This window comes from Callorhinus ursinus, unplaced genomic scaffold (assembly GCF_003265705.2).
Source record: "Callorhinus ursinus isolate GAN/ISIS: 27379988/994484 unplaced genomic scaffold, GSC_fseal_2.0 scaffold42, whole genome shotgun sequence".
NCBI classification, from domain to species: Eukaryota; Metazoa; Chordata; class Mammalia; order Carnivora; family Otariidae; genus Callorhinus; species Callorhinus ursinus.
The window spans coordinates 1,423,066-1,449,497 of record NW_027397104.1 but is presented as its reverse complement, the minus strand read 5'-3'; the positions used below and the strand labels follow the sequence as shown (position 1 = coordinate 1,449,497).

The 26,432-nt window shown below is 47.8% G+C and overlaps 1 protein-coding gene across 5 annotated transcripts; it reads left to right on the top strand.

The window, feature by feature from the left end:
• Positions 1–9,632: 9,632 nt before the first annotated feature.
• On the top strand, positions 9,633–26,379 carry NPR2 (natriuretic peptide receptor 2). Of its 5 annotated transcripts, none has more exons than XM_025852888.2 (22): positions 9,633–11,092; positions 11,902–12,107; positions 17,021–17,134; positions 17,435–17,570; positions 17,803–17,897; positions 18,119–18,251; positions 18,478–18,562; positions 19,047–19,167; positions 19,330–19,404; positions 19,613–19,690; positions 19,915–20,019; positions 20,117–20,188; positions 22,125–22,284; positions 22,449–22,604; positions 22,687–22,855; positions 22,996–23,142; positions 23,614–23,737; positions 23,929–23,997; positions 25,260–25,434; positions 25,506–25,604; positions 25,878–25,969; positions 26,096–26,379. In XM_025852888.2, the coding sequence occupies exons 1-22, from the start codon at positions 10,426–10,428 to the stop codon at positions 26,159–26,161; spliced, it is 3,144 nt and encodes a 1,047-aa protein (XP_025708673.2). In that variant the 5' UTR covers positions 9,633–10,425; the 3' UTR covers positions 26,162–26,379. The 5 variants fall into 5 exon arrangements, with proteins under 5 accessions (XP_025708673.2, XP_073737463.1, XP_073737466.1 ...); XM_073881362.1 differs by having other exon boundaries at positions 19,038–19,167; XM_073881365.1 differs by lacking the exon at positions 17,021–17,134 and having other exon boundaries at positions 19,038–19,167.
• The last annotated feature ends 53 nt before the right edge of the window (positions 26,380–26,432 follow it).

The window sequence follows — 26,432 nt, the reverse complement described above, 5'->3', positions numbered from 1 at the left end:
TTCTTTCTCTCACTCAGAAGATGACCTTGCCTCCTTATTTAGGAATGTAGCTGAGCTGCTTATTTCATACAACCTTTCATTCAGTTCGGCATATTGTAGCAGATACTGAGTTGAGTCCTTCCTTTTGCCCTGTAATTGGTGACTAGGGTCCAAAGATGGGGACAAAGGAACACTAAGTAACACACATTCTAGAGAGAGTTGCTAGTAATTGGGATCAGTCACCCTCTCCAGGGCTTACAAAGAAGTATCAGAACTGGCCCTGGTACCTCCAACCACTAACCCCACACATTCCTCATTACCCCACCTCACTCCCAGTCTATATAAGATATAAGATGACTCAAGGGGGAGGGAGTCATGACCCTAGCAGGGAATACTTTCCCGTCCTTTAGCCCCCACACCAAGCAAGAAGCTGTCAAAGAGAGTCTGCGTAAAGGAGAGACTGATTTCTCATTTCCTGGTTAGATTATTTGGACAGTGGATTTGTTCAGCTCTGCATTTATCTGAGAAGAGGAAAGGCAATTAGAGAGAGGTGGAAGGACAGGGAGGGGGGGTTAGCAGTGGAATAACCTTTATTCCTTCTGTTTGGCTTAGCAAGGTTATTTGTGTTTCTTGTGGTCAAAGGGACCTGAGAAGGATAGCTTGCTTCATCCATCTTTCTGGTAGCCCATACGAGAGGCTGTCTACTGGACAGAAGTTAGATGGGTTAAGGGAAATGACTTGGAACAGGATTGTCTACATTAGGGCACAACTCAGTGGAGAGTCCTCATGGGACTTTATAAAGAACTCACTGTATGAGTTCTTCCAGCAACAGGCTGGAATGGCCTATCATCCACAGCCAGGAGTGGTTTGCAATAACTACCTCGTTTAGTAAAGAGACAGTTACTTCTTTCCTTTCTGCTCTCCTCCTGGTTCCCAACCCCTGAAGAGCTAGAACCTTCCTAGAGAACCTTCTAGAGAACTAGAAGAAGAAGAAGAGGAGAAGCCATAGAAGGGACCATACTCCCCTTCCAACTTCAGGTTCCTTAAGCCACAGCTCAAGCTTGGGCTGGAAGAAGGGAGGAGATGAGTTCTCACTGGACCTGAGATGGGCTTTTAAACCAGTTGGATTGGATTGAGTTTTTACAAAACCTAAAAGGGAACAGAGAGTTATAGAATCTGTCCATGCTGGTGAGTGAGAAGGAGAATTTGTCATGGCAGAGATCAAGACTGTGATAGGATGGGAGGTTATGTTTATGCCCAACTGAGTTCAGTGCTCAACAAAGAAGTTAAACTTACCTACCTATCACTAATTCCATCCTTGAATCCATTGTCCCATCTTTCCCTGCCATCTCAGAGGAAAGAACTCCTTTTCTTGTAAAGCGAATCTCTTCATCTGTACTCTTGTTTATTCATTGATAAAACATTTCAATGACATCTAAAATGTCTTGCTCGTGTTAAGGTACAAAGATTAACCATGACAGAATTATTTCCCTCATGGAATTCACAGTCTAGCGGGGTAGGTAGAAAGTAACTACCTACTTTTTTTTTTTTTTTAGATTTTATTTATTTGTTTGAGAGAGAGAATGAGAGAGAGAGAGAGAGCACATGAGAGGGGATAGGGTCAGAGGGAGAAGCAGACTCCCCGCTGAGCAGGGAGCCCGATGCGGGACTCGATGCCAGGACTCCAGGATCATGACCTGAGCCGAAGGCAGTTGCTTAACCAACTGAGCCACCCAGGCGCCCCCCACTACCTACTTTAAAGACAATATAGGCAGTGTTACAAAAAGTGGCCTGAAAGTCCTCAAAGCTGAGTGGTTAGTCAGAAGGCAAGGAAAGAGAAGACCTTTCAGGCTGTTGGAAAAACCGTGGGCATGGACTAGTGTGGCTCACTTAGGGAACTACAGATAGTTCTGTATGTTTTGAAGGCATTTTGGCTGCAGAGGAGGCTGGAAAGAAAAGCCAGCACCAGATTCTGATGGGCTAATGAGCTTGTTCTCTATCCTGTAGGCCAGCAGTTCATAACAGCAGTGCTACTGCTCGTGGAGGGGCATTTTGGACACTGGTGGGACATTTTTCGTTGCTATAGTGATGGGAGGTGGGTGCTACAGGCCTTTTAGTAGTTGGGGCCACAGATGCTAGACTTCAATGGGAGAGTAGATCCACGTAAGTAAGGATACTGTTTTAAAGCAGGTATTTCCTTTTCTACCTATGCTACTAGGTCATGCATTCCACAAGAGAAGGAATTTGGTCTTGTCAATTTTTGTACTTCAACACTGGCAATATATTTTGGTTGTCAAAAGCCCTGGATTCTTCATGATTTAGATCTCCTGAGTTCTGTAAGATTTGCAAATGTTCCACCAAACATTTGTGTAGGGTATCATATATAAATAAATTTGGTCTGTTATTACTTATCCTAACACTGGTGTTTAATCTAGTTTTTTTTTTTTTTTAATGGGATGGCTTCTGATCTTCTCTTAAATCCTTATTTACTCATTCCATATAATTAGGTGCAAACATATTAGTGCTTCCTTGAGTGTTCTATCATAGTCCTGTCCAACCACTTATGTATTGAAATACCTATTATTTTACCACCAGTTATGGTCTTTTATTTGTTTTCTGTTACAGCTAGGACATTTTATTAGTGTTTTGAAATTATGTGTATAGATAGCTTATATTATCTATGAGTTTCATTTTAGGTTAGTAAGTTGCTATTATTTAAAATATTTTTTTAAAGATTTTATTTATTTGAGAGAGCGAGAATGAGAGAGAGAGCATATGAGAGGGGGAAGGGTCAGAGGGAGAAGCAGACTCCCCGCTGAGCAGGGAGCCCGATGCGGGACTCGATCCCAGGACTCTAGGATCATGACCTGAGTCGAAGGCAGTCGCTCAACCGACTCAGCCACCCAGGCACCCCTTATTTAAAATATTTATTAGCAGAAGGGAGACTAACATCTGATAGGATCAAGAGTCACTATGTAGCCATTGATTTTCAAAGTGTTGTTTTATTTTATTTTTTAAAGTGGCTTCCATGCCCAGTGTGGGGCTTGAACTCACGAGTCGCATGCTCTTCTGACTGAGCCAGCCAGGTGCCCCTCAAAGTGTTATTTTGAGCCACAGACCTCCAGCTTGTTTGCTCATAGCTCCCTAAAATAATAATAACTCCCTTACACAATTTTAAGTTGAAATCTCACATTTATAATCCAAGCTTACCTTTATATATTGTTAATAGGCAATGGAAAACATCATTTTACAAGTTGCAATGAACTGAGGATTGACTGTAATTGTAACATATCTCATGGTGATTCAATAAAGTAGACTTTTAGCTATCTTATAAATAAAGCACACTAAATACTAAATAAGTTAACTGTTTACCCGTGGTTTTTATTTAATGTATCTGAATTTTTTGATGACCTACAGAACTTTCCAGTTACTTTTTTTTTGGTTTATTTAAGTTAAGTTACTGTGGTATAATTTATATATAGTAATATCCAATTATTTTAGTGTATTTCAGTTACTTTTAAGACAAAATATGTCACTAATGTATCCTCCTTTGGCTAATGAATCCCAGCCTGGGCTAAACATGCCATTTCCTTTCTCTTTCCTTTTTTTTTTTTTTTTTTAAGATTTATTTATTTGGAGGGGGAGGGGCAGAGGGAGATGGAGAGAGTCTTTTTTTTTTTAAGATTTTATTTATTTATTTGAAAGAGGATGAGAGAGAGAGAGAGAGAGAGAGCACATGAGAAGGGGGAGGGTCAGAGGGAGAAGCAGACTCCCTGCTGAGCAGGGAGCCTGATGTGGGACTCAATCCTGGGACTCCAGGATCATGACCTGAGCTGAAGGCAGTTGCTTAACCAACTGAGCCACCCAGGCATCCCAAGATGGAGAGAGTCTTAAGCAGACTCTGCACTGAGTGTGGAGCCCAACGCAGGGCTCGATCTCAATCATGATTCTGACTGAGATCACAAACTGACCTGAAACCAAGAGTTGGACACTTAACCAACTGCACCACCCAGGCGCCCCTGAACATGCCATTTCCAGTGCTGTTTTACCCTTTACAGAATTATGTGTATGGAGGGAAAAGGCAGGAAGCCCTATCAACTTAAGTCACCTTGATTCATCTTTAAAAGTTTTCCTAGATCAATGTCTTCATTTATGTATCCCTTTGCTTGGTGTCCCAACATTTTTCACACCCCAGAACAACTCCTCATAATTAGCTTTGGCATGAGAGAGGGACATGGCTTTCTTTTGTAAAGTGGGAGGTCTGTGTGAGCACAAGGTCATTCTTTGGTAGATCAATTTTAGGAAAGTACATATGGAAGACGAGGATCTGGAAGTGGATTCCTTGAAACCATCTTACATACATACACTTTGGAAAATCTGTGCTCCCCCCATTTGAAGGGTAGAGGCCCAGAGGCTTGGGGGCTGTGTGTGAGAAGGCAGTAAGGGCAGGCGGGAGGGGGTCTGGGCCTGCCCCTGCTATTGCATCTGGAACAGCTGCACTTCATTTCTGTTTTACATTTAAGTTTGTGTTTGAAGGAAGAGTTTTGATGCTAAAAATAACAGTTTTGAAAAACACATCTTCCATGGGGAACCGTTTAAGAATTTTGAGCAGGGAAGCGGCATACTCGGGTTTTTGTTTCAAAAGGTCACTTTGGCATCTGAGCACGTTGTGGAGGATGGCTTGGAGGGAGGTGAGACTAGAGGCCCAGGGAGTTGTCACAGAGGCTGTCAAAACAGTCCTAAGGAAAAATTGTAACAGCAGACAACTCTGGGCTCCATCCCAGAGTGGGGGCATCCACATTAGATGGAGCAGGGGCTTCACGGTTTGCAAACCCCCACCCAGCTGCTGCTCACATTTACATTTTCTGCCTGGCCTTTGCCTGTGTGCCCCCCACCTTAGAGTCTTTGACTCCTTTCTCTTCCTCCTGTGGATCTAGTCTGCCACCAAGTCCTGTTGTTTCTTCCCTCATATTATCTCATATTTGATTCTGTCTCTCCATTACTCTTCCATCTTCCTAAATCAGGCACTTAGCAGTTCATGCTCGGATTTCTCCAGGAGCCTCAGAATGGTCTTCCTGCTTTTAGTCTGTCTGCCAACCAATTCTACGTTGCCACAGCTAGCTACTCTTTTTGTTTTCCATGACGTATTGTAGCCAGGCAAAAAGAGTACAGTTTTGTCAGATCCTGTTTCAGATTTCTCCTCCTCTTCCCAGTCTTTGGCTTCTCTAGGAAATTCTAAGTAGAGCAAAAGATTTAAAAAGTGATTAATACATTTCCATTCTCTAGAAGCTGTTGTGGTCGTGTTTCCTTTGCTGCTTCTTTTTTTTTTTTAGAATTTATTTATTCATGAGAGACAGAGAGAGAGAGAGAGAGAGAGAGAGAGAGAGAGAGAGAGTGGAGGGAGGGGGAGGGAAAGAAGAAGAGGGAGAGAGAGAGAATCTCAAGCAGACTCTCCACAGAGCACGGAGCCCGATGCTGGGCTCCTTCCCAGGACCCTGAGATCATAACCTGAGCTGAAACCAAGAGGTGGACGCTTAACCGATTGAGCCACCCAGGCACCCCTCCTTTACTTTTTATGTGACGTATTTATGGTGCAGGGAACATATGCCTCTTTTTCTCAGTGAAAGACTGTGTGAAGAAAGTAGACTTTTAAGTGGAGTGGAGAAAGAAGTATAACAGAAAATATTATATCTGAAGCTTTATGTTATCAGGTGCTCCCAGTGGGTGCTAAGTAATTACTGGGGTTGGTAATAATGGTGAGGGGTGGTATTAGGAACATAGTACCTATGTTCCTAATACCAGTATATGTACCTGGGAAAACAGGCCACGTGTGGAAGAACAATGGAAACCACTGGGAATGCATAGAGGTGGTGATCCAGGCTTTGATGGAGTAGATGGGTAAAAAATAGGGTTCACCTGGAGCTTGAATTATGAAGATAAACATATGCAGTTGCTTTTCCTGACAATTCTTAAACTTCTCAGGAATTCCTTGAAAAACTACCCATGTGGACTGTCTTTTCACAAAACCGGTGTTTCTGGCCCTCAGAGTATGGTACCAGTTCAACTTTCAGCATACGTATCGGGACAGGTACCTTAGAAGCTGGGATCTGATTTGAAAATATTTTAAATTCAAAACCTTTTCAACTTATAAAAGAAAAAATGATTTGTGAATTCAAAGTAAAAAGCCTTGATCCTCTAAACAATAATAGCTGCTCTTGGAGGATATTGAATATTATGAGAAAGTGAACTGGACCCAGGGTCTAGAGCCATCTTGTGCACTGCTGTATAGAGCATGAGGGGAGTAAGGAGGTGGCGGGGAGCGGGCTACATGAGCAATAATGGGGTTTGACCTGTTTTCAGGATTCTGTCTCTCCCTTACTGGGGCCAAAAGAAACAATGCAGAATTTTTGTAAACTCTCTCTTTGCCTTCAATATGTTTCACTTGTATGTATTTCTCTTTTTACACTGCCTCCTCCCCTCCCTTTATTGAAATGCTGCATTTGAAATGTATCTTTTCTCCTTTATTTTATCCTACTTTCCATGGCTGTTCTCTGCCCTCTGTTGGCAGGTTCCTTTGGACCTGTCTGTCTTGTGTGCAGGAGAAAGTGTACAAATAGTTAAAGCCCTTTTCTGCAGATCGGGTCAGTCAAGCAGAGAGAAGGCTGGAAGGTGTGTGGTTTTGTTTTGTTTTTTTCTTGTTTTGCTGGAATCCTTCAGGTCTGGAGGCATGGTCTGGTGTAGAACAAACCTGGTGTGGTCCAGAGTTAGCTGTGAAATCAGGTAAGTTGTAAAACTGTTCAGTGCTGAACTGGGAGTCAGTTTGGGGCCTCAGGCCCTGCCATGGAGAGGATTAGCATGAGCCCAAATCCCATGGTGGTCCCAGAACTCAGCAAGGGTCTTGAGCCTCTTTTGGCCTGCGTGTGACTGGAGGTAGGATTTTTTTTTTCCTTTCCCGCTAAGGAACTGGGCATTTTGGAAACCACAGCAGCTTCTAGCAGCTTTGATGCTTGGCAGTTTAGTTCTGAATGAGAAAAGAGGTGTTTGGGCTGGTCCTATCCTAGAAGAAATTATAGGTGGTGTCTGCGAAGTAGTGGAAGGCCATACCAACCCTATAGAGAGAAAGGTGGAGCCTGGGTGGGTGCTGCTCAGGCTAGCAGTGTCTTTAGATTTCTCAGGTTTTCTATGAATTACAGTGGGGTCACCAAATATTACAGCCAAAATCTTTTTGTCCACATCAGTGAGAGCAGTGATCACTTAGATAATGGGAACTTAGATAGTGGGAATATATAGATAACCAAAGTTCTCGTTTATATAATATTTTCAGCCTCTCCTCAAAAATGAAAACCTTTCACTGGATGTTAATAAGAAACTGCATTAAGCAATTAACTTTTATTTCCCTGCCCTTTCCCACTTGCTAGTATTAGTGGCCAGTTGGAAAGAAGGGGGCAAGATGATTGAAAGTTTAATCCCTAATTAAGAGTTGTTCTTAATATTTAGAATAATGAACTATCATGTACTTGAACTTGTGTGGGAATCTAGGCAACAGAGGTATTGGTGCTCACTAGGGTCTGCAGGTGTTCCAGAGAGACTTGTCTGGGTCTTTGGTGGCCATTATCCTAAAAGCATGGCTTCATACCATAAGTTCATGAGTTAGCACAGAATCTATACAGAGCGCCACCTTAGAGAATATCTATATAGAGCCTTACCTGGATTCCAGTCTCTGCTATTAAAAAGCCATGTGGGGTTGGGGGAGAAGTGGTTTCCCTCTCTGGAACTTAGTTTTCTGTTAACTTTCTTTTTTTTCTTTCTTTTTTTTTTTTTAGTAGGTTCTATGGCCAACCTGGGGCTTGAACTCACAACTCCTAGATCAGGAGTCACATGCTCTACCAACTGAACCAGCCTGGGATCCCAGTTTTCAGTTATCTTTAAATAAGGGAATTGAACGATGTATTTATAAGACTCCTCTAGCCCTGAAATTCAGTGATTCTGGCAAAGATTGTGTAAAGATTTGCTTCTCTTATTAAGCTGTGTATAGTTGCTTAAAACATATTTGGTTGATGTGATCTGAAGTTAGAACCTTGTCTTTTTCAGGTTGTCCCATCACCCTTTTGACTGTTTTGTCCTTCTCTTCCTTGCTCAGATAGGACAAAATGCCTTTTTACTAACAGTGTCAGGAGCTGGAATTGGAGTTATCATCCCTCTGTGTTAAAGAAGTCCTAAGGCTTCCATTTCTACTGCACTTGGGGCAAGTTGTTGCTGGGGGCTTGCCTTTGGCCTCTGTGCCCCATGGATTCCAACTACATGCTCCTCCAAGGTAAGGGCTGTGTTATTCAGCTTTTCTTGTATTCATCCCCACAGCTTGTGCAAGTCAGCCAGTGTTCAATAAAGAAATATCACACCTAAGAATAAAATGTCATTGTCCTTAATTTCCCCCCCAAGCCACTAGGTGTCGCCTTCATCTCAGAGAAACTAGGCCCCTCCTCTCTCCCTGCACACCTACACCCCTCCCTCTACTTTTGGAGCTCTCAGCTTCTTGGCACTGTGATTTCTGGAGGAGAGGCTTGAAGGGGGGAGACAAACTGTGGCTCTCAGGAGGGGGAGGAGAATGGACTTATATGCATCTCCTTTATGACCATTTGAGAGAAACTCCCCAAGGTCCCATAGCAGTCCCTCCCAGCAACCATGATATCATCCCTCATAAGCTGTTCTCGGGATCAGATTGGCATGCCAGATATGGGGTATCTGGGGAGAGCCTTCTAGGTTGGAGGCTTGGGAGCAGGATGGAACCCAAGGGGGATACAATGGGCTTCCATTGCCAGGGGGGAACGTTCTGCTTAGTCAGTCCATGAGCTGTTATCAGGTGCAAGCCTGGGCTGTGCAGGGAGACAAAAGAGGAGAGACTGTTCCTGGCCTGGGTCCCTGGAGCAGATGGTGTCGTAGAGGCCTAGCAGGCTATGGAGGGCCTCTGAGGACTTGGGAGACTACAGAAGGGAGCATGGGGAAGGAAGAGGGAGGTTGGAGGGTTGAGTTCTAAGGAAGAAGGAGACCCACCCATGGACTTTGTAAGGACTCAGGAAAAAATCAGTCATCGGAGTCCCTTGGTCCCGGAGGGGCCAATCTTCCAGGTAGCAGGCATGTCTTCCTGGTGAGGGAGTGAGAGGTTCCTGCAATGGGAAGTTTGCTATGGTTTACTAGGTGGAGGACTAGTGAGGATACCAAATATGTGGGGATTCCTGACTGCTTCCTGGAGACTGGAGTGTTGGAGGGACTCAGGGGAGTAGAGAGGGGACCTTAGGAACAGCAGGATACGCGAGTGGGGAGAAGTTCTGGGCTCGTGGCACTGTGCAAGATGGGCAGAGGGTGGCGGAGTGGGCCAGGGGCTTGGGGGAGACAGGGGTAGGCCCTTAAAGTGAGAGGACGCCCAGGAACCTCGCCGGCCTGAGAGGCCCTTGCGCGAAGCCCCCGAGTTGTCACTGCGTGGGTATAAGACCTGGGATGTCCCTGGGCGCCAGGGAAGGGGGTGGGGGGAGACAGCAGGCGCCGGAGGGTGGGGCCGGAGGGGGAGGAGGAGGGGCCGCGGGGGCGGGGAAGGCGCGGGGCGGGGGCGGGCGTGGGCGGCCTGCCCGGGGAGTCACACTCGGCCGCCGCCGCCGGCGCAGCGAGCGGAGACGGGCCCGGCCGCGGCGACCTGACCTGGACGAGCGGCGCGCCTGGGGGCCCAGGCGGGGGGCGGGAGGAAACGCCGGGCAGCGCCGGCCGCGCGGGCCCAGGAGGAGCGGAGCAGAGAGGAGCTGGGACACGGGCGGGGCCGCCGCAGCTCCGGATGGGACCAGCGCCCTGGGCCCGTTAGTCCAAGCAGGAGCTTCAGGAGAAGGCTTCACAGGGAGATTCACCCCTGCCTTTCCCTCTCCTCCGGCCCAGGCCTCGCTTCGCTCCCCGCCCGCCCATGGTCCCAGTCCTTCCGCGGCGCGGGCCCCCTCCCACCTTACCCCCTTGGTCCTCCTTTTCGCGGCTCTCAGCCCTCCTAGCCCCTTCAGCGGCGAGGTACCCCCGGGCCTTTTCTTTGTACCAGCGTCCCCCCCACCCCCACCCCATCCCAGTCTCGGATCCCCCTTTCCTTCTCAGCTTTATCAGGCTCCTTCACCTCCCACTGTCCCCATCCCTGTCGCAGGCCCCCTTGGTCCCTCCCTTTTCCTGCCACCCTACTCAGCCCTCAGTCCTTGCCCCAGGCTGGTAGACCCACCCCCTACCTCTACCTCTGGGGCTTCCTCCCATCTCCTCCTCTCCCGTCCCCACCACTTTCTGTACCCCAGCCTACCTAGCTGCTCCGCACGTCTCTTCCTGGCCATCTTCCCCCCAGGTTCCGGGCTGGGTGGTGCTTGTGCCTCCCCTGGAGGCCAGAGTGGCGCCGGGGTCTGGGGGTGGCGGGGCTGCTGCTTTCTCCCCATGGCACTGCCATCACTCCTGCTGTTGGTGGCGGCCCTGGCAGGTGGGGTGCGTCCTCCCGGGGCACGGAACCTGACACTGGCGGTGGTGCTGCCAGAACACAACCTGAGCTACGCCTGGGCCTGGCCCCGGGTGGGTCCTGCTGTGGCCCTGGCGGTGGAGGCGCTGGGCCGGGCACTGCCCGTGGACCTCCGGTTTGTCAGCTCCGAACTAGATGGCGCCTGCTCTGAGTACCTGGCACCGCTGCGCGCTGTGGACCTCAAGCTGTACCATGACCCCGATCTTCTGTTGGGCCCCGGTTGCGTGTACCCTGCTGCCTCCGTGGCCCGCTTTGCCTCACACTGGCGTCTTCCCCTGCTGACTGCGGGTGCCGTGGCATCTGGTTTCGCAGCTAAGAGTGAGCATTATCGTACCCTGGTGCGCACTGGCCCCTCTGCTCCCAAGCTGGGTGAGTTTGTGGTGACATTACACGGGCACTTCAATTGGACTGCCCGCGCTGCCTTGCTGTATCTGGACGCTCGCACAGATGACCGGCCTCACTACTTCACCATCGAGGGCGTCTTTGAGGCCCTGCAGGGCAGCAACCTCAGTGTGCAGCACCAGGTGTATGCCCGTGAGCCGGGGGGCCCTGAGCAGGCCACCCACTTCATCCGGGCCAACGGGCGCAGTGAGTGTGGCCCAGGCTATCTTAGGGTCAGGGGGAGGAGGGGCGCCGCATCCCTGGAGCTCAGCACTGGGAAATAAATGGTGGATGGACGTGGTGGTTGGGGTCAAGAGGCACCTGTGGACAGAGCACCTGTGACGAAGGTGAGGGCGTTGTATTAGGGGAGCCCGTGGATGGCACAGGCAGATGTAAACCAGGGATAAGATTTCAGGTAGAATGAGAAGCGAATCCTGTGTCAGGGAAGAATGTGGGATTGGGCGGAAATTGAATTTGGGGGGCAATATGAAACGAGTGCCCTGGAGTAGTGAATGCGTATCCATCTGTGAGCAGAGACTTCTTAGACTGGGGCACCAAGAGTCCTTGGTGGCAGAAAAATCGTGAGGACTCCATAAATGAACTTTGGGGTTCAGCAGATTTGTTTGGGAAAGACGGGGTAAAGCTGACACTGAGAGAAATTCTGAGCAAGTCAGTGCCTTTGAGCCTAGGGAAAAGCAGGGCAGAGTGGGGCAGTGAGGAGGGCTGGGTGTGGGGCAACAAGCAGAGCTCTGGGAAGAGGAGGGGCTTAAAGCTGATAACTCCCTTCCTCTGGGGTCTGGAGTCAGACTCTGACCTCTGCCAGATGGTCCATAAGGCCCCAGGGTACTTATGACATAGACTTCAAGGGGGAGGAATGGGGAGCATATGTTGGGTGGTTGATAGGTTAGGGCACTCTCTTCCTTGCTAAAGATGGAAATGCAGATGGTTCAGAGAGGGGGCTGTGTGGGGACCGGATCCTTTCTCAGAATGCCCCTCTGTCTTGTACCTGTTCCCAGTCGTGTATATCTGTGGCCCTCTGGAGATGCTGCATGAGATCCTTCTTCAGGCCCAGAGGGAGAACCTGACCAATGGGGATTATGTCTTCTTTTACCTGGACGTCTTTGGGGAGAGTCTCCGTGCCGGCCCCACACGCTCAACAGGCCGGCCCTGGCAAGACAATCGCACCCGGGAACAGGCCCAGGCCCTCAGAGAGGCCTTTCAGGTATCATTTGAGCCAAACTTGGAGGAGGGGGAAGAGGAGCTTCTTTGAAGATTCTCTGTCTCTCGTAAGACCCACAGAAACCCCGGGAACAGGGCAGGAATTATGAGCTACAAGGAGGGAAACGAACAGAGGTTTTTTGAGTTTCATATCGTTCTTTCTTACTTCTCCACTTTTGTGACTCTTCTGAGTGTCAGCGCTACCCCCCAAGATCCCGGAACACCCTCCTAAAGTCCCATTAGTAGACTATACTGTGAGGGAGAAAAGTTCTAGAAAAGACCTGGTCCCAGACCCTGAGAGGACTTTCATCCTTTCTGGATAAGCAAGGCATGATTGTGGTACAGTTAACTACAAGTCTGTGAAAGAAAATGATTATGTGTCCTGGAACAGACACCAAGAACTTCAGGGGGTTCAGAGGAGGGAGAATCAATGTCAGCTGGGTTTAGGAGAGCCTTTTTATAAAGGAATAAGAATCTGTTGTGACTTGAAACGTAGATGTCATATTCCTAGTCTGAGTGGGAGACAGGATCCAGGCAGCCTGAGCAAAGAGAAAAAGATAGGAATGGGCATATTTGGGGGACCAAGAAGATACTGACCTGCCAAGAAAGAAGGGTTGGTTTGAAGCAGATATAGGAAATAATGTTGCAGAGATATAATCAAATTAAGGAGAGCGCTGAACCTAAGATTAAGGTACCTGGACTTGAATGTGGGGTCCTTGAGATTTTTTTGCAAAGAGAAATATAGAGACAGAATTCAGGTTGGATTAGGAGAGGAGTACTTGGGTCTCAAATAGGGTGAGGTGATGTGGGCTCCAACGCCACTGGCAGTAGTAGGAATGCAAAGAAATGAATTTACGAAATAATTTGTAGGGGTAATTGACATGACTCTGTTCATTTCACTCCTCTGCTCAAAACTGTCAATGACTGACTTTCTACAGAATAAAGTCCTGACTCCTTATCATGACATTTCAGACCTTCTACAGTCTGTGTTCAGCTCAGTTTTTCAGTCTTGCCTCCTGGTGCCCCTCATACCCTGTACTCCAGCCAACCAGACCTCTCTCAGTTCCCCAACCCCTGGGCCTCCCGGCCTCTTGCCTTTGTGCTCTTTGCTCCTTTTTTTTCTGGAACGCTCTTCCTTCCCTCATCCCAAATCACACCCATGAACTGTTCCCTGATTCTCTCACCAATTTTTCACTAATTTATGTTTATGTGTTTCTTTTTTTTTTAAGATCTTATTTATTTGACAGAGAGAGACACATGAGAGAGGGAACACAAGCAGGGGGAGTGGGAGAGGGAGAAGCAGGCTTCCCGCGGAGCAGGGAGCCCAATGTGGGGCTCGATCCCAGGACCCTGGGACCATGACCTGAGCCGAAGGCAGACGCTTAACGACTGAGCCACCCAGGCGCCCCTATATGTGTTTCTTATTTATTTATCCATATCCCTCCTTTTCCTGAAAAGGATTTGAGGTGGCCTATGGGATAACTTTAAGGTCTTTTCACCTGGGATTCTTTGAGTCTGAAATTCAGTAGATGTGTATGAGGGCTGGACTTTGGTGGTCATCATCTCCAATGAGTAAAGTTTTATGTGGCTGTCATTATATATTTGGTTGTATCTGACTGTGAATGACAAGTCTGGGTCTGAGTCTGTGACTGTCACACTTGAACATGGGCAGTGGCAGGACGGGTTTCGTTTATGCTATAACTTTTGCCTGAAACAACCTTCTCACCTTTGTCTGTCTGGATAATGTATGCGTATTCTCTAAGACTCAGATGAGTTATTTTCCCTTTGAGGAAACAATTCTCGAATCCCCAGGTTGGGCTGAATTTCCTGTTCTGTGCTTAACTCTGTATCCTGTAGAATTTACCACATTATTCAGTCGATATTTGATTCATTTGAAGATTGACTCATTCTATTAGTATCTATCGAGTACGTGCTATGTCCCGGTCACTCTGCTAGGTTCTGGTATACAGTGGAGAATGTAATAGATGTAGTCCTTGCCTGGAACTTACATTTAATAGGATGGACAGACACTAAATAAGCAAATAAATACAAACATAGGGCAACTTGCGATGAGTGTTACTTAAAAAACCCACAAAAAACAAAGATCATAACAAAACCAAACCAAAGCCTCTCATGAGAAGGGAATAACGAGGGAATTGTACTTCAGCTAGTGTGGTCGAGGAAGATCTCTATGATGCTCCTGAATGGGATGACTCCAGAGCCTTTTGGACTGTATTTTTTTTTTTTTTTTTTTTTTTTTTTGTGTGGAAGGAATACCTTTCTTTCTCATCTGGGAATTCCTACCAGTCAAGGGGCCCCAGCACTTCGGGTGGGGGAAATGAGATCTAGTCAGCTGACAGATAAATTAATTCTCAGTTTTCCCACTCACTACAGGCATTATTCAGGTAGAAAAACATAGGGAGATTTTGCTAGGACACAAGAGAAGGGGGGAATCAGCAATCAAGAATATGCTGAGGGGGGAATCAAGGCTTTGGGGCGGGGTGAAGGTAAGGGGGTAACGAGGTGTTCTCTGGAAAAGCCACTTATCCTGTTCCAATGCTGAAGCAGGGCAGGGGGTGAGGGAAGTTGAGTGGTCAGCTCCAACCAAGGATGAAAGAGCAGAGAGCCCTTACCCCAGAGATACCTGGCCTACTGGGGGGAGAGGGCTCTGAAATTAAGTATATTGATATGATTTTTCTCTCATTAAGCCATAGCTGCGTGATCATGCTCAGTTTTGTATTCTACGTGCCTAGCACGGACTTACTGAACTGCATTAAGGTGCGTGTTGGGGAGAAGTGGGGAGAGGACTAGGAATTCGTTTACAGAGGGGTAGGGCTAGCAGGTGCCATAAACCAAGGTGATCAGCCAGGATAGGGAAGACTAAGTGGATACAGTAGAACTAAGTAAGCAAATGATGGCTAAACACGTTTTTGGCAGCCTTTGCTTGTTTTTCTTCTCACCTGGGGTCCACTGTGAAAAGGGCCACCATTACTTACCTTTACCTTCTTCTCTCTATGTAGCCCTGAGCAAGCACAGAAATTCTTTGGAGGTTCTTCTTTTTTTTCCTTTTTTTACATAGCTAGTAACCACAGCAAAAACAGTCTAGCACAGCAGTTTTCAAAATGTGGTCTTGGAACCCTGGGGGCCTCTGAAATCCTCTCAGAAGGACCGTGAGGTCAAAACTATTTAAAACATAATACTAAGATGTTTATTTGCCTCCTCACTCATCCCTCTGCGATTGTACAGTGGAGTTTTCCAGAGGCTACATGACATGTGATGCTCTTGTCAGCCTGGCAGCTGGAGAAGGTGTCCTTGTGTATTCTTGTGTTCTAAAAACTTGTCAGTTTTAATTTCTAAAATGTAAAGATTGATAGATATAATCCATGTAATCAAAAACTCTTTGTGGTCCTCAGTAATTTTTAGTAGTGTAAAGGGGGGTCATGAAATCAAAAAGTTTGAGAACTGCTAGTCTAGCAAACTGAGAAGCCTAGAGAATTATGAAGTGTCTAAAAAGCATTAAAAACCTGTTAGCCTTTATATTGAGATATAAATTGTGTTAAGCACGATCTTTTTGGGCTCTTTTACTGATTTTTTAACATTGTTTGTCAACAATATCCTACCCTTCTATTTTTCTTTTATTCTTGAAATAGGTGTTACTGAACAAACCCTTCCAACCCCATCCTCAGACCCCTTCTCCTTTTAAGTTATACCTGAGGGTGGGAGAGTATTACAAGCGTGTGATCAAGGACCCAAATGCTCCAGTAAGAATAATTACGTTACGAAGCAAACGCTAGTCTAATGTAATGAATACATATTAGAGATCAACTTTATTATTTCCTACCTAGAATGAATTGATAGAAAGTAAATCACATATATGTGATTTATCTAGTATCTCCAAGTCCACATGTACTTTCAGTGACAGGAATGAACAAAACTGGTAGAAGTGGGTAGATTTTAATCTACATTTCACAAAATGCATTGATCTGAATGAAGTCTTGCCCTGAAGTTGCGATGCCAGCTTCCCATCCAAGGCAAAGGCTGGTCTCAGTCGCTGTGCAGGCCTGAGGTGTAGACAGAGGCCAATATGTCCATCAGCAAAGGAAGGGGAAATGTGTGAGGTCAGTGGGCGCCAGGAGGGCATCCCAGAGAGAGACAGAGATGCGCTGACCCAAGGCCAGTGATGTGGGCCTGGCTGAGGTCACGTGTGTCATTTGCCTAGCTATGAAATGTGTGTGGGCATGTGACTATATGTTTTCTCTGTGACACATGTCTATTAGTGACGTATAGGACCATGCCCGTATGCGGGACAGTGCTGCTTAGGGTGGGTGTTCCACACATGTTCAGTGAATGGGCCCACAACTTTTCACTGATAGACTCATTGTCTCCAAGTGTTTCCCTCAGGTGTCCTGAAATCTGTTTAATTCACTGGGTGGAGGCACTGTGTCCAAGTGGCCCAGAGGAAAATATCAACACGTTACTGATCACATTAACAGTAATTAACATGTCAGAGAGGAGCTGTTGATCCGTGTTGTCCTTGACAGTGAGTAGGTCCCCAGAAAGGATGGGACAGAGCAGCTGTGAGTGCCGTGGCTGGAAGGGAGGGGACAGGGAAGACAAGGGGACAGGTTTGGGGGATGGAGCTGATATCTCTATTTCCCAGGCTCCACCTTCCCAGAACCGTGCACTTTTCGTGGAGGAGTGCCACTCCCCTCTTCCCAGATGTAGTAAACATACACCACACGGACCTCACACACACAGGTGCATGCACAACACAGAGCTTAGTGTCCTTGCAGCCTTCAGACTCATCTGTGTATATTTTGTATCATGAATATTTCACCGAGCTCCCTGCCCTGCTTCCTCTCTTCCCCAATGCCTATCTTGAATCCTGTTCACTCTCCCCATGTGCTGTTGGTACAGACAGTATTGGTGATCACTTACCGAGAACCCCCAAATCCCGAGTATCAGGAATTCCAGAATCGTCTGCTGATAAGAGCCCGGGAAGATTTTGGTGTGGAGCTGGCCCCCTCCCTGGTAAGTAGATCTCTCTTTCCTGAGAGTTGGGCCAGGCTTTGAGGAAAGGCTCTTCTAACTCAGCATCAAGCCTTGGCCTCGGAGCCAGCCCAATTTGGGGACTGTCTGCTGTCATCCAGGCTTTTTCCTTCAGTTCTTCTGTCCAGTGGAGGTAGGGATGGCACATTAGGAATGAGAGGAGGGAAGGAAGCAAACCAGAAGAGAGAGAAGCGGTAGAAGGAGACCCCAGAGACGGGAAAGGGGGCTGGGGAGGGGCCTGGCAGGACATTTGGAGACCCCTACTGAAGTTGCCACCCCTAGATGAACCTCATTGCTGGCTGCTTCTACGATGGGATCCTGCTGTACGCTGAAGTCCTGAACGAGACAATCCAGGAGGGAGGCACCCGGGAAGATGGACTTCGAATTGTGGAGAAGATGCAGGGACGAAGATACCATGGTAATGGAGAGGGTCAGGCGGGGGCCAGAGCGCTGCTGTCGGGCCTGGGAGCGGAGTAGGCAGAAGAAAATATAGACGCCAGGGGCAGAGGAAGAGTTAGGAGGGGTCAGAGAACATGGTGGAGGTGGACGTGTATTAAGACCAGGGGCGGGGAGGGATCTGAGGTAATTGGAGGAATCAGGGCACAGGAAAGGGTAGATCTCAAAGTACGGGCTGCTCTTTTCTATCTTAGGTGTAACTGGACTGGTTGTTATGGACAAGAACAATGACCGAGAGACTGACTTTGTCCTGTGGGCCATGGGAGACCTGGATTCTGGGGACTTCCAGGTAACGGGGGAGGAGGCAGGGAGGAGACTGTGGTCCCTGAATATCTAGCTTTCAAGGGTTCGGTGGGGCAGAATCAAAGGTACTAGAGGCAGGGACTTGTTTGCTGGAGCTCTGTCCGGGGTGGGTGGTAGGCTGGGGAGAAAAGCAGCCAAATAGCGGGGGGTTTGGGGGAGAGGCTGGTGGGAGCAGGCCTGTGGGCCCAGTTTTCTCCTTCCTCACAGCCTGCAGCCCACTACTCAGGAGCCGAGAAGCAGATTTGGTGGACAGGACGGCCTATTCCCTGGGTGAAGGGGGCCCCCCCCTTGGACAATCCCCCCTGTGCCTTTGACTTGGACGACCCATCCTGTGATAAAAGTGGGTGTGTGCGGGGGCTGGGAGTCACCCTTCCTCCCCTAACTCCCATCCTTTCATCTCCTCTCCCTGACCCCCCACCCTTAGCTCTGTTTCCCCCTCTACTTGTAGACCCCCTCCTCCCACTCCTTTCCCTCAAGGAGTCTGTCTGCTCCCTACACCCTGAGCACCGCCCCCTCCCCGTCCACAACTCCACACAGTGTTTCTCAGGGTCCCCTCTCTCCTTCAGCTCCACTTTCAACTCTGGCCATTGTGGCGCTGGGAACAGGAATCACCTTCATCATGTTTGGTGTTTCCAGCTTCCTCATTTTCCGGTGAGTTCTGGGCTTCCTACTGACCTCTACCCCCTTCCCTCCCTCCCACCGCTCAGGCCTTCTGGGGGTTAGCGGGACTCTTAGTTTGATGGCTGTCTCTTAGGCCTAACACCTTCCTCTCTAGCCTTTTCTCGTTAAGCTTTTAGCCTAGGTGTGGTTTTCCCACTTTTGGTCCAAGCCTGGGTGTCCTAAGGATGGGTTTCGCGTGGGGTCTTCTAAGGGCAAAGGTGAATTTTCCATGAATGGTACCATTTTAAGAAAGAACTTTTACCTTCAGCCTCTGTGTTTTCAAATGAGCACAGGGCACATATCCCCCGTGTAGAGAGAGAATGCATCCTCCTGAGGCAGTCCTGCACTGAGTCCCACCTCGAGTGTGATGGTTGCAGCTTCTGGTGCTGCAGGGAAGCCCCCCGCAACCCCTCTGTTGGCTCCCGGGGTGGTAGGATCGGGCTTGCCAGTCAACTGAGGTGTGCAGTCCTTACAGAAAGCTGATGCTGGAGAAGGAGCTGGCTAGCATGTTGTGGCGCATTCGCTGGGAAGAACTGCAATTTGGCAATTCAGAACGATATCATAAAGGTGCAGGCAGTCGTCTCACACTGTCGCTGGTGAGCTCTGGTCTCAGCTGTCCCTCTGCTTCCCTCTGAGTGCCTGTCCTTTCGTACCCTGGACCTTTCCCAGCACATTGGCTTGTAATGATAGCCCTTGCACTGCCACCATCATCTAATGTTCCTTTCATCCTTCCGCCTCCATGTTGCCCTTGGCCCCAGCGGGGATCCAGTTACGGCTCGCTCATGACAGCCCATGGGAAATACCAGATCTTTGCCAACACCGGTCACTTCAAGGTGAACAGTCATCCGCTTGTTCTGGTCCCCATCATTTCATCCTCTCTCATCCCCATATGTCACCTCTTGCCATGAACCTCTGCCCCTCATAACCTTCCTTTCTATGTCTAGCTGAGCTCCTGGATGTTCCCACCCTTCTCCAGGATTTCCTAGCACCCGGGAACTCCTGATACTAACTTCCCTTTTCCCCTTTCACTTCCACCATCAGGGAAATGTTGTCGCCATCAAACATGTGAATAAGAAGCGCATTGAGCTGACCCGGCAGGTTCTGTTTGAGCTCAAACACGTATGTAATGTTGTATGGGTTAAGGGTGAGGGGTAGATAGGGAGGGAGAAGAGGAGAGGGGAATAGTAAAATTGGCTAGGGAGGCAAGGGCTTATTTATGAGGGGTTTTAAGTTGTAGGTACACTTACGAGAAAGGTCCTGTCATGCAGTGCTTTATTTCTGTATCTGATTTTTGATTTCCTTCAATTCTTTTTTCCTTTCCCACCTTTTGTTGTTGTTCTTAGATGAGAGATGTTCAGTTCAACCACCTCACTCGCTTCATCGGTGCCTGCATTGACCCCCCCAACATTTGCATCGTGACCGAGTATTGTCCTCGGGGGAGTTTACAGGTAAGGGAAAAGTGGAGATTCTAGGGATAGGGGAGATAAGCACGTGATCGCTAGTGGGACTAGGGTAGTCATATAATCTATCCCATGTCACTACCAGGACATTCTGGAAAATGACAGCATCAACTTGGACTGGATGTTTCGTTATTCCCTCATTAATGACCTTGTTAAGGTGAGTCTTCCCTGCTCTTCCATAAGAGTTCATTTGCTTTAAAATGCCTTTCTTTTTTTAAGGTTTTATTTATTTATTAGAGAGAGAGGGCACGCACATGTGCACGAACGGGGCGGGGAGGGGCAGAGGGAGAGAGAGACTCCCTGCCGAGCAGGGAGCCCGATGTGGGGCTCCATCCCGGGACCCCGGCATCATGGTCTGAGCTGAAGGCAGATGCTTAACTGACCGAGCCACCCAGGCGCCCCTGAAATGCCTTTGTTTCTTGATCTTTGCTTTCAATTTCTCCTTCCAGTCCGGTGAAAGTGCTGTTCTCTCCAGTTCCCCTTATTCCTATGGTTGGGTAATAATGGGTGAAGGGTCTGGAGTTTTTAATCGGGGGAGATTTATCTGCCACAAAGAGTCCTGTACTTGTAAAGAGTTTTTGTCATCCTGCCCTAGACATCTCCGATCTCTCACTATCATCTTTTTTTTTTTAAACCTCCAAGAGTTTATATTAAGATTTCTCAGCAGGAAAAAGATGAATGGGGTCTCCAAACATAATTCTCTCCTACTTTTTCCTCATCATTTATTTTCTGACCAATATTTGGCATAGCTGCTTTTTTTTTTCCAGAAAAACTGAAATTAAAAAAAAGAACATTTACTAGTAAAACTAAGAGAAATGAAGGAAAATTATACTAGACCTTTGGTATCTTCCCATATATTAGTTTTTAGCTATTTTCAGGTGACCCAGTGGTGCATGGCTTTGCAGAGGTATGAGTTTGAATCGTGCATGGATTGGACAAGTGTTTAGAGCAATTCTTATAGCCAGTGAGCTAGCCTAGTGGATCACTTGTACCACACTTGAAGCTGGCTTTGGTTTTTCTGTTTAATTCTCATGAGGTTATTTAAAAAAATTTGTGTGTGTGTGTGAAAATTTGCCATCAAGTGAGAGATAAAATATTAGGTAAAGTTGATGTGGTGGCTGACTGTGATGATAAATATAAGAAAAACAGGACTCTAGAGAGTACCATGATTTGATGGAAAAGTGATTTAGAAAAAAGCCAGAAGCCTAATGCTTTCTGTATTCACAAATTTGGTGATTCCCAAAGGTTTTGTTGATATCAAAAGGAATAAAAAGGGAGGAGTTCACAGAGACTAGAGTTACGATTTTTTACGTCCAGAGCTAAACACCTTTAGACAGAGGTGTTTTGGTTAGCATACAGATCACTGCATCCTTTTTCTGTTCCACCTGAATGATTTGGGCGGGCTCCCAGGGTTTCATTTTGGGAAGCACCACTCTGCCTTCTTGGGACCTGCCTGATAGTCCCTCATAGGCAAAGGTTTTTCTCCTCTGGCTCTGCATTGGCTTGGCAGCCGTCTCCCACTTTTGTCCATTGTCCAGGGCTTTACTAATTTACTATTTTTTCCACTTTCTCTCTGGCCTAGCATCCTCTCCAGTAGATGGCTTTCCTCCTCCATCCTGACTTGCCTGCCTACACATGGCTATATGTTAAAGTTTACAACTGGCTAGTCTTCCTTGGTGCATCTAGGTACTCTTGATACCTGGGTCTCTAGCCATGTCTTCCCAAGTAGTGGCCATATATTTGAGGCCATCATGGATGTCAGACATATCATTTTTGGAGTTCACCCTCATAGTTCTGTTTACTACTCAGAAGACTGCCCTTTCCAGTCCTTCCCTTGTCTCTCCCCTTAAACATTTCTCCTGTCCCTGGTGCCATGGTGCCAATATACTGTTTATGGTACCAAGAAGGGATGACTCTCCTATTCTGCCTGCTTCTTTGGGTAGAAACTTACTGTAAAGGATGCCTTCCAAAAGTAGCTTATTGTTTTTATGGTCCAGAGATCTTTAGACAGCTAGCTAATGCCCATCTCATGGAGAGGGGGGTATCTTAAGCCAGATATAATCCAAACCCATGACTTGATCTGTATCCTGCAGGGCATGGCCTTTCTCCATAACAGCATTATTGCATCCCATGGGAGTCTCAAGTCCTCCAACTGTGTGGTGGATAGTCGTTTTGTGCTCAAAATCACAGACTATGGCCTGGCCAGCTTCCGTTCAACTGCTGAACCCGATGACAGCCACGCCCTCTATGCCAGTGAGGCCTTCCCCCACAACCTCCTTTTATATTTCTCCTCTGGCCTTGATCATTTCCACCTAGGGAGGGTGGGAGAGGGAGATGGAATGACAGTAATATGGGGAGCATTATGGGCTTGGGGATACTCTTTTTGAGGACCTGGCCAGCCTGTTCCCTCTTTTCAGAGAAGCTGTGGACTGCCCCAGAACTGCTCGGTGGGAACCCACTGCCAACCACAGGCATGCAGAAGGCTGATGTCTATAGCTTTGGGATCATCTTACAGGAGATAGCACTTCGCAGTGGCCCTTTCTACTTGGAGGGCCTGGACCTCAGCCCCAAAGGTGAGAGTCAATCAATCTACTGCCCATAGACTCCTCTACCTGGGGGACCCTATTCTTCATCCAAAGCCTTTATCACCCTCAGAGATTGTCCAAAAGGTCCGAAATGGTCAGCGGCCATATTTCCGGCCAAGCATTGACCGGACCCAACTGAATGAAGAGTTAGTATTGCTGATGGAGCGATGTTGGGCCCAGGAACCAGCTGAGCGGCCAGACTTTGGACAAATTAAGGGCTTCATTCGCCGCTTTAACAAGTGAGAGGGCACTAAGGGGTGGGGGCTCTCAGTCTTGGTGGATGAGGTGGGGCTGCTGGGGCCAAGAGGGTGGGTTGGGTAGGAAGTCCTGGGAGTCTTGAGAGTCTGGGAGCAGGTACCATATCCTGGCCTCCCTCCAGGGAGGGCGGCACGAGCATATTGGACAACCTGCTGTTGCGCATGGAGCAGTATGCCAATAACCTGGAGAAGCTGGTGGAGGAGCGCACACAGGCCTATCTGGAGGAGAAACGCAAGGCTGAAGCTCTGCTCTACCAGATTCTACCCCAGTGAGACTTTGGTCACCTTCCCAGATTTTCCTTTAGTATTCTACTCTATTGGGTTCTCCCAGATCAAGCTCCTGAGAACTCACCTCCCAACTCTTAGAACCCTGTTTTGTTTCACCTTGACACAGTGAGCCTTTCTGGCTATAGACTGTGTGTTTTCATTCTGTCTCCGAATGAGCTATGCTGCCTTCTTCTTGGCTTCGCAACCCTTCTTTTTAGGACACGGCTCTACCATGCCTTTGCTCTAGCAGGTGGATGTAGAACACTCCCAACTTGAGACACTTAGCCCCCATCCCTAGGGGTCCCCTTCCAACCCGCCACCACTTAAGTACTTTACCTTGAGCTAGTCCTAGTCACCTTCCTTCTCTTCTACCCGGCTTAGCTTTCATGTTATAATGCATCTCTGCTCCAGCCATACACTCCTTTCCTCTCTCCACCCATCCTCTCTCTCTGAGTTTGGCCCTTGCTTCCTAGTTCAGTGGCAGAGCAGTTAAAACGGGGAGAGACTGTACAGGCTGAGGCCTTTGACAGTGTTACCATCTACTTCAGTGACATTGTTGGCTTCACAGCTTTGTCAGCAGAGAGCACCCCCATGCAGGTGAGAACCAGAAGTGAGAAGTAGGGGGCGGGATAGGGATCTGGGGGAGCTTTGTTGGGGCATAGGGAGCCTTGATAGTAGGGGAGATTCATTTGTTCGGGAGTTCCCATATTTTGTTAGGGCTTATGGGTTAAGAATTCTTAGAAAGTTAGGCTCAAGTCTCAGGGGCTCTACTTTCCCATCCTTGTTAGGTGGTGACACTTCTCAATGACCTGTATACCTGCTTTGATGCCATAATTGACAACTTTGACGTCTACAAGGTGAGAGCTGGGGCTATCCTTCTCCTGAGACCACCTTGAAAACCCAATCTCCCTGAACCCTACATGCCTTACCCCACTCGATAGTCAGTTTGCCCTCCTGGGTCTCCAGCACCCTAGTACTGGGGTCCCTTTGTAGACAAATGAGGCTCTGGCCCTCTTATTGTATCTTTCAGTCTGATTTCTTGTGAATCTTAGGCTGCCCTGATCAGAACCATCACAGGATTTAGCCCCTATCCACCACTTTTTGCCTAGGAGTATAAACACAGCCTCTCCATCTTTTCTCATCTCTCCATCCCTTCTAGACACGGAAGAATCATATGGGATGTAGGTACAGAATGATTTATTAGGGTGAGGGACATGCTACCTTTTTGTTACGTCCTTGAGTTGGCACAGAGTGGGCTTTATTGTACTTCAGAGTAAAAACCATTGGGATTTAGGTGTTGATTTTGTGACAATTAGTCAGTGACTAATTGTGGCCTTGGGCAAGTAACTGGAAAGCTCCTTGAACCTCAGATATTTTACCTATAAGTTGGGAATAACAGATTTATTGTGTAAAGCGCACATTGCACAGATAATACTATTCCTGTCTCTTTCCTTTGGACTTACTCTACCGTGTCTGTTATTACTATAACATAGAACTCCCATAAACCCTTTACCAGATTCACCAGTTATTTATATTTTACCCCACTTGCTTTATTAAAAAAAATCTATATATCTATGTAATTATTTTCTGGACTATTTGAGAGTAAGATGTAGGCACGGTGCCCCTTTATCCCTAAACGGTTCAGTGTCTGGTTCCTAAAAATAGGCCATTCTTTTGTATAGCTTCAGCACAATTAACAAAGCCAAGCGGTTGCTTTCGTACCTCGCACAGTTCAGGCTGTCTGAGGCCTAGTTCAATGGGCCTGCCTGCCCTCCTCATTAGCCTCTGTGCCCTGTTTTCTTGCTTCCCATTTCCTGACAGCAGAACCTCTTTGTCCATGTGTTGTTGTAGACAGGGTATCCATTCATTCAGCAAATGTTTACTGAGTGTTCGCCAGGTACAGGGGTGGGGTAGGAGGATTTAAAGATTCCCTTAACTGGACCTCTCCCTCTTCCCCCCTCTGCCAATTCTCAGGACCATGGCACTTACTTTCTAGTCAATGTTCTGGCCTCCCAGGCTGTTAGGATGACTCATAGTGGTGTTCAGCTTATCTCCTTCTATGCTTCCCCATTCCCACTGATCCACATAGAGGTGACATTTTCATCCCCATCTCAATCAGGTAGAAACGATTGGAGATGCCTACATGGTGGTGTCTGGCCTCCCAGGCCGAAATGGTCAACGCCATGCCCCAGAAATTGCTCGTATGGCCCTAGCATTACTGGATGCAGTTTCTTCCTTCCGCATCCGCCACCGACCCCATGACCAGCTGAGGCTACGCATAGGGGTCCACACGGGTAAGGCTGACTCTCACTCCAGCCCTCGTGTCTGCTTTTCCCAGGCTCTCCCAACCTCTTTCTTCTCCTAGGGCCCGTCTGTGCTGGGGTTGTTGGCCTGAAGATGCCCCGCTATTGTCTTTTCGGAGACACGGTGAACACTGCTTCCCGCATGGAGTCTAATGGTCAAGGTAAAACATGAGCCCTCAAGCCCAGCCTCAGCCTCAATGTGTGTTGTCCTTTTCTTCTTTTCAGAGTTCCTCCAAATCTCTCAATCTGAGAGACCACAGTTCCTGACTGCCCCATCCTTGGACATATTTTGGTTCTAGTGCATGCCCTGGGAAGACTGAGAGCCTCCTGAGGGGTGGTGGTTTGGTAAAGCTCTCTCCGGTACCGCCAATTCTTCTCTTGTCTTTTCTTTGATTCATCTTCCCACCATCCCTGCAACCTCCTCCCACCCCCAGCCCTGAAGATCCATGTCTCCTCTACCACCAAGGATGCCCTGGATGAGCTAGGATGCTTCCAGCTAGAGCTTCGGGGGGATGTGGAGATGAAGGTGATGGCAGGCCATGGGGAGGGGTCATGGAAAGGGAGGATGAAAGCAATTATGGGGACCATGGGGAAAAGAGAGAAAGAGAATAACATCAAAGAATTTGAATTATCTTCACTCCCCCACTTCTAGGGAAAAGGAAAGATGCGAACTTACTGGCTCCTAGGAGAGCAGAAAGGATCCCCTGGACTCCTGTAAACCCTACTTCTTCCCAAATCAGACAGTCTCCTGCTGCTGGGACCTGGGTGGTCACCATCTCTCCACACACCAGAAATGGACATTGTCATGTAAGATGGAAACCAACGTGCACAAACCCCGACCTTATATGGAAGTTGTTGCTCTTTGCAGCTCAGCCTTGTACATATACCTGCCTCGCTCTGGCCTGGTCCCCTTCTTTCTTACCTTCTGTAAATATCTGTATCTAAACCAGAATATTTTGGCCAAATATAAAACAACAAAAAATGTCATG

What these genes read in the sequence shown, in the direction of transcription:
- NPR2 (XM_073881362.1), top strand. Translation starts at nt 10,426, where the DNA reads ATGGCACTGCCATCACTCCTGCTGTTGGTGGCGGCCCTGGCAGGTGGG. An exon ending in TTCATTCGCCGCTTTAACAA is followed by an intron (nt 22,856 to 22,995) that starts GTGAGAGGGCAC and finishes GCCTCCCTCCAG; the next exon opens with GGAGGGCGGCACGAGCATAT. An exon ending in ACAACTTTGACGTCTACAAG is followed by an intron (nt 23,998 to 25,259) that starts GTGAGAGCTGGG and finishes CATCTCAATCAG; the next exon opens with GTAGAAACGATTGGAGATGC.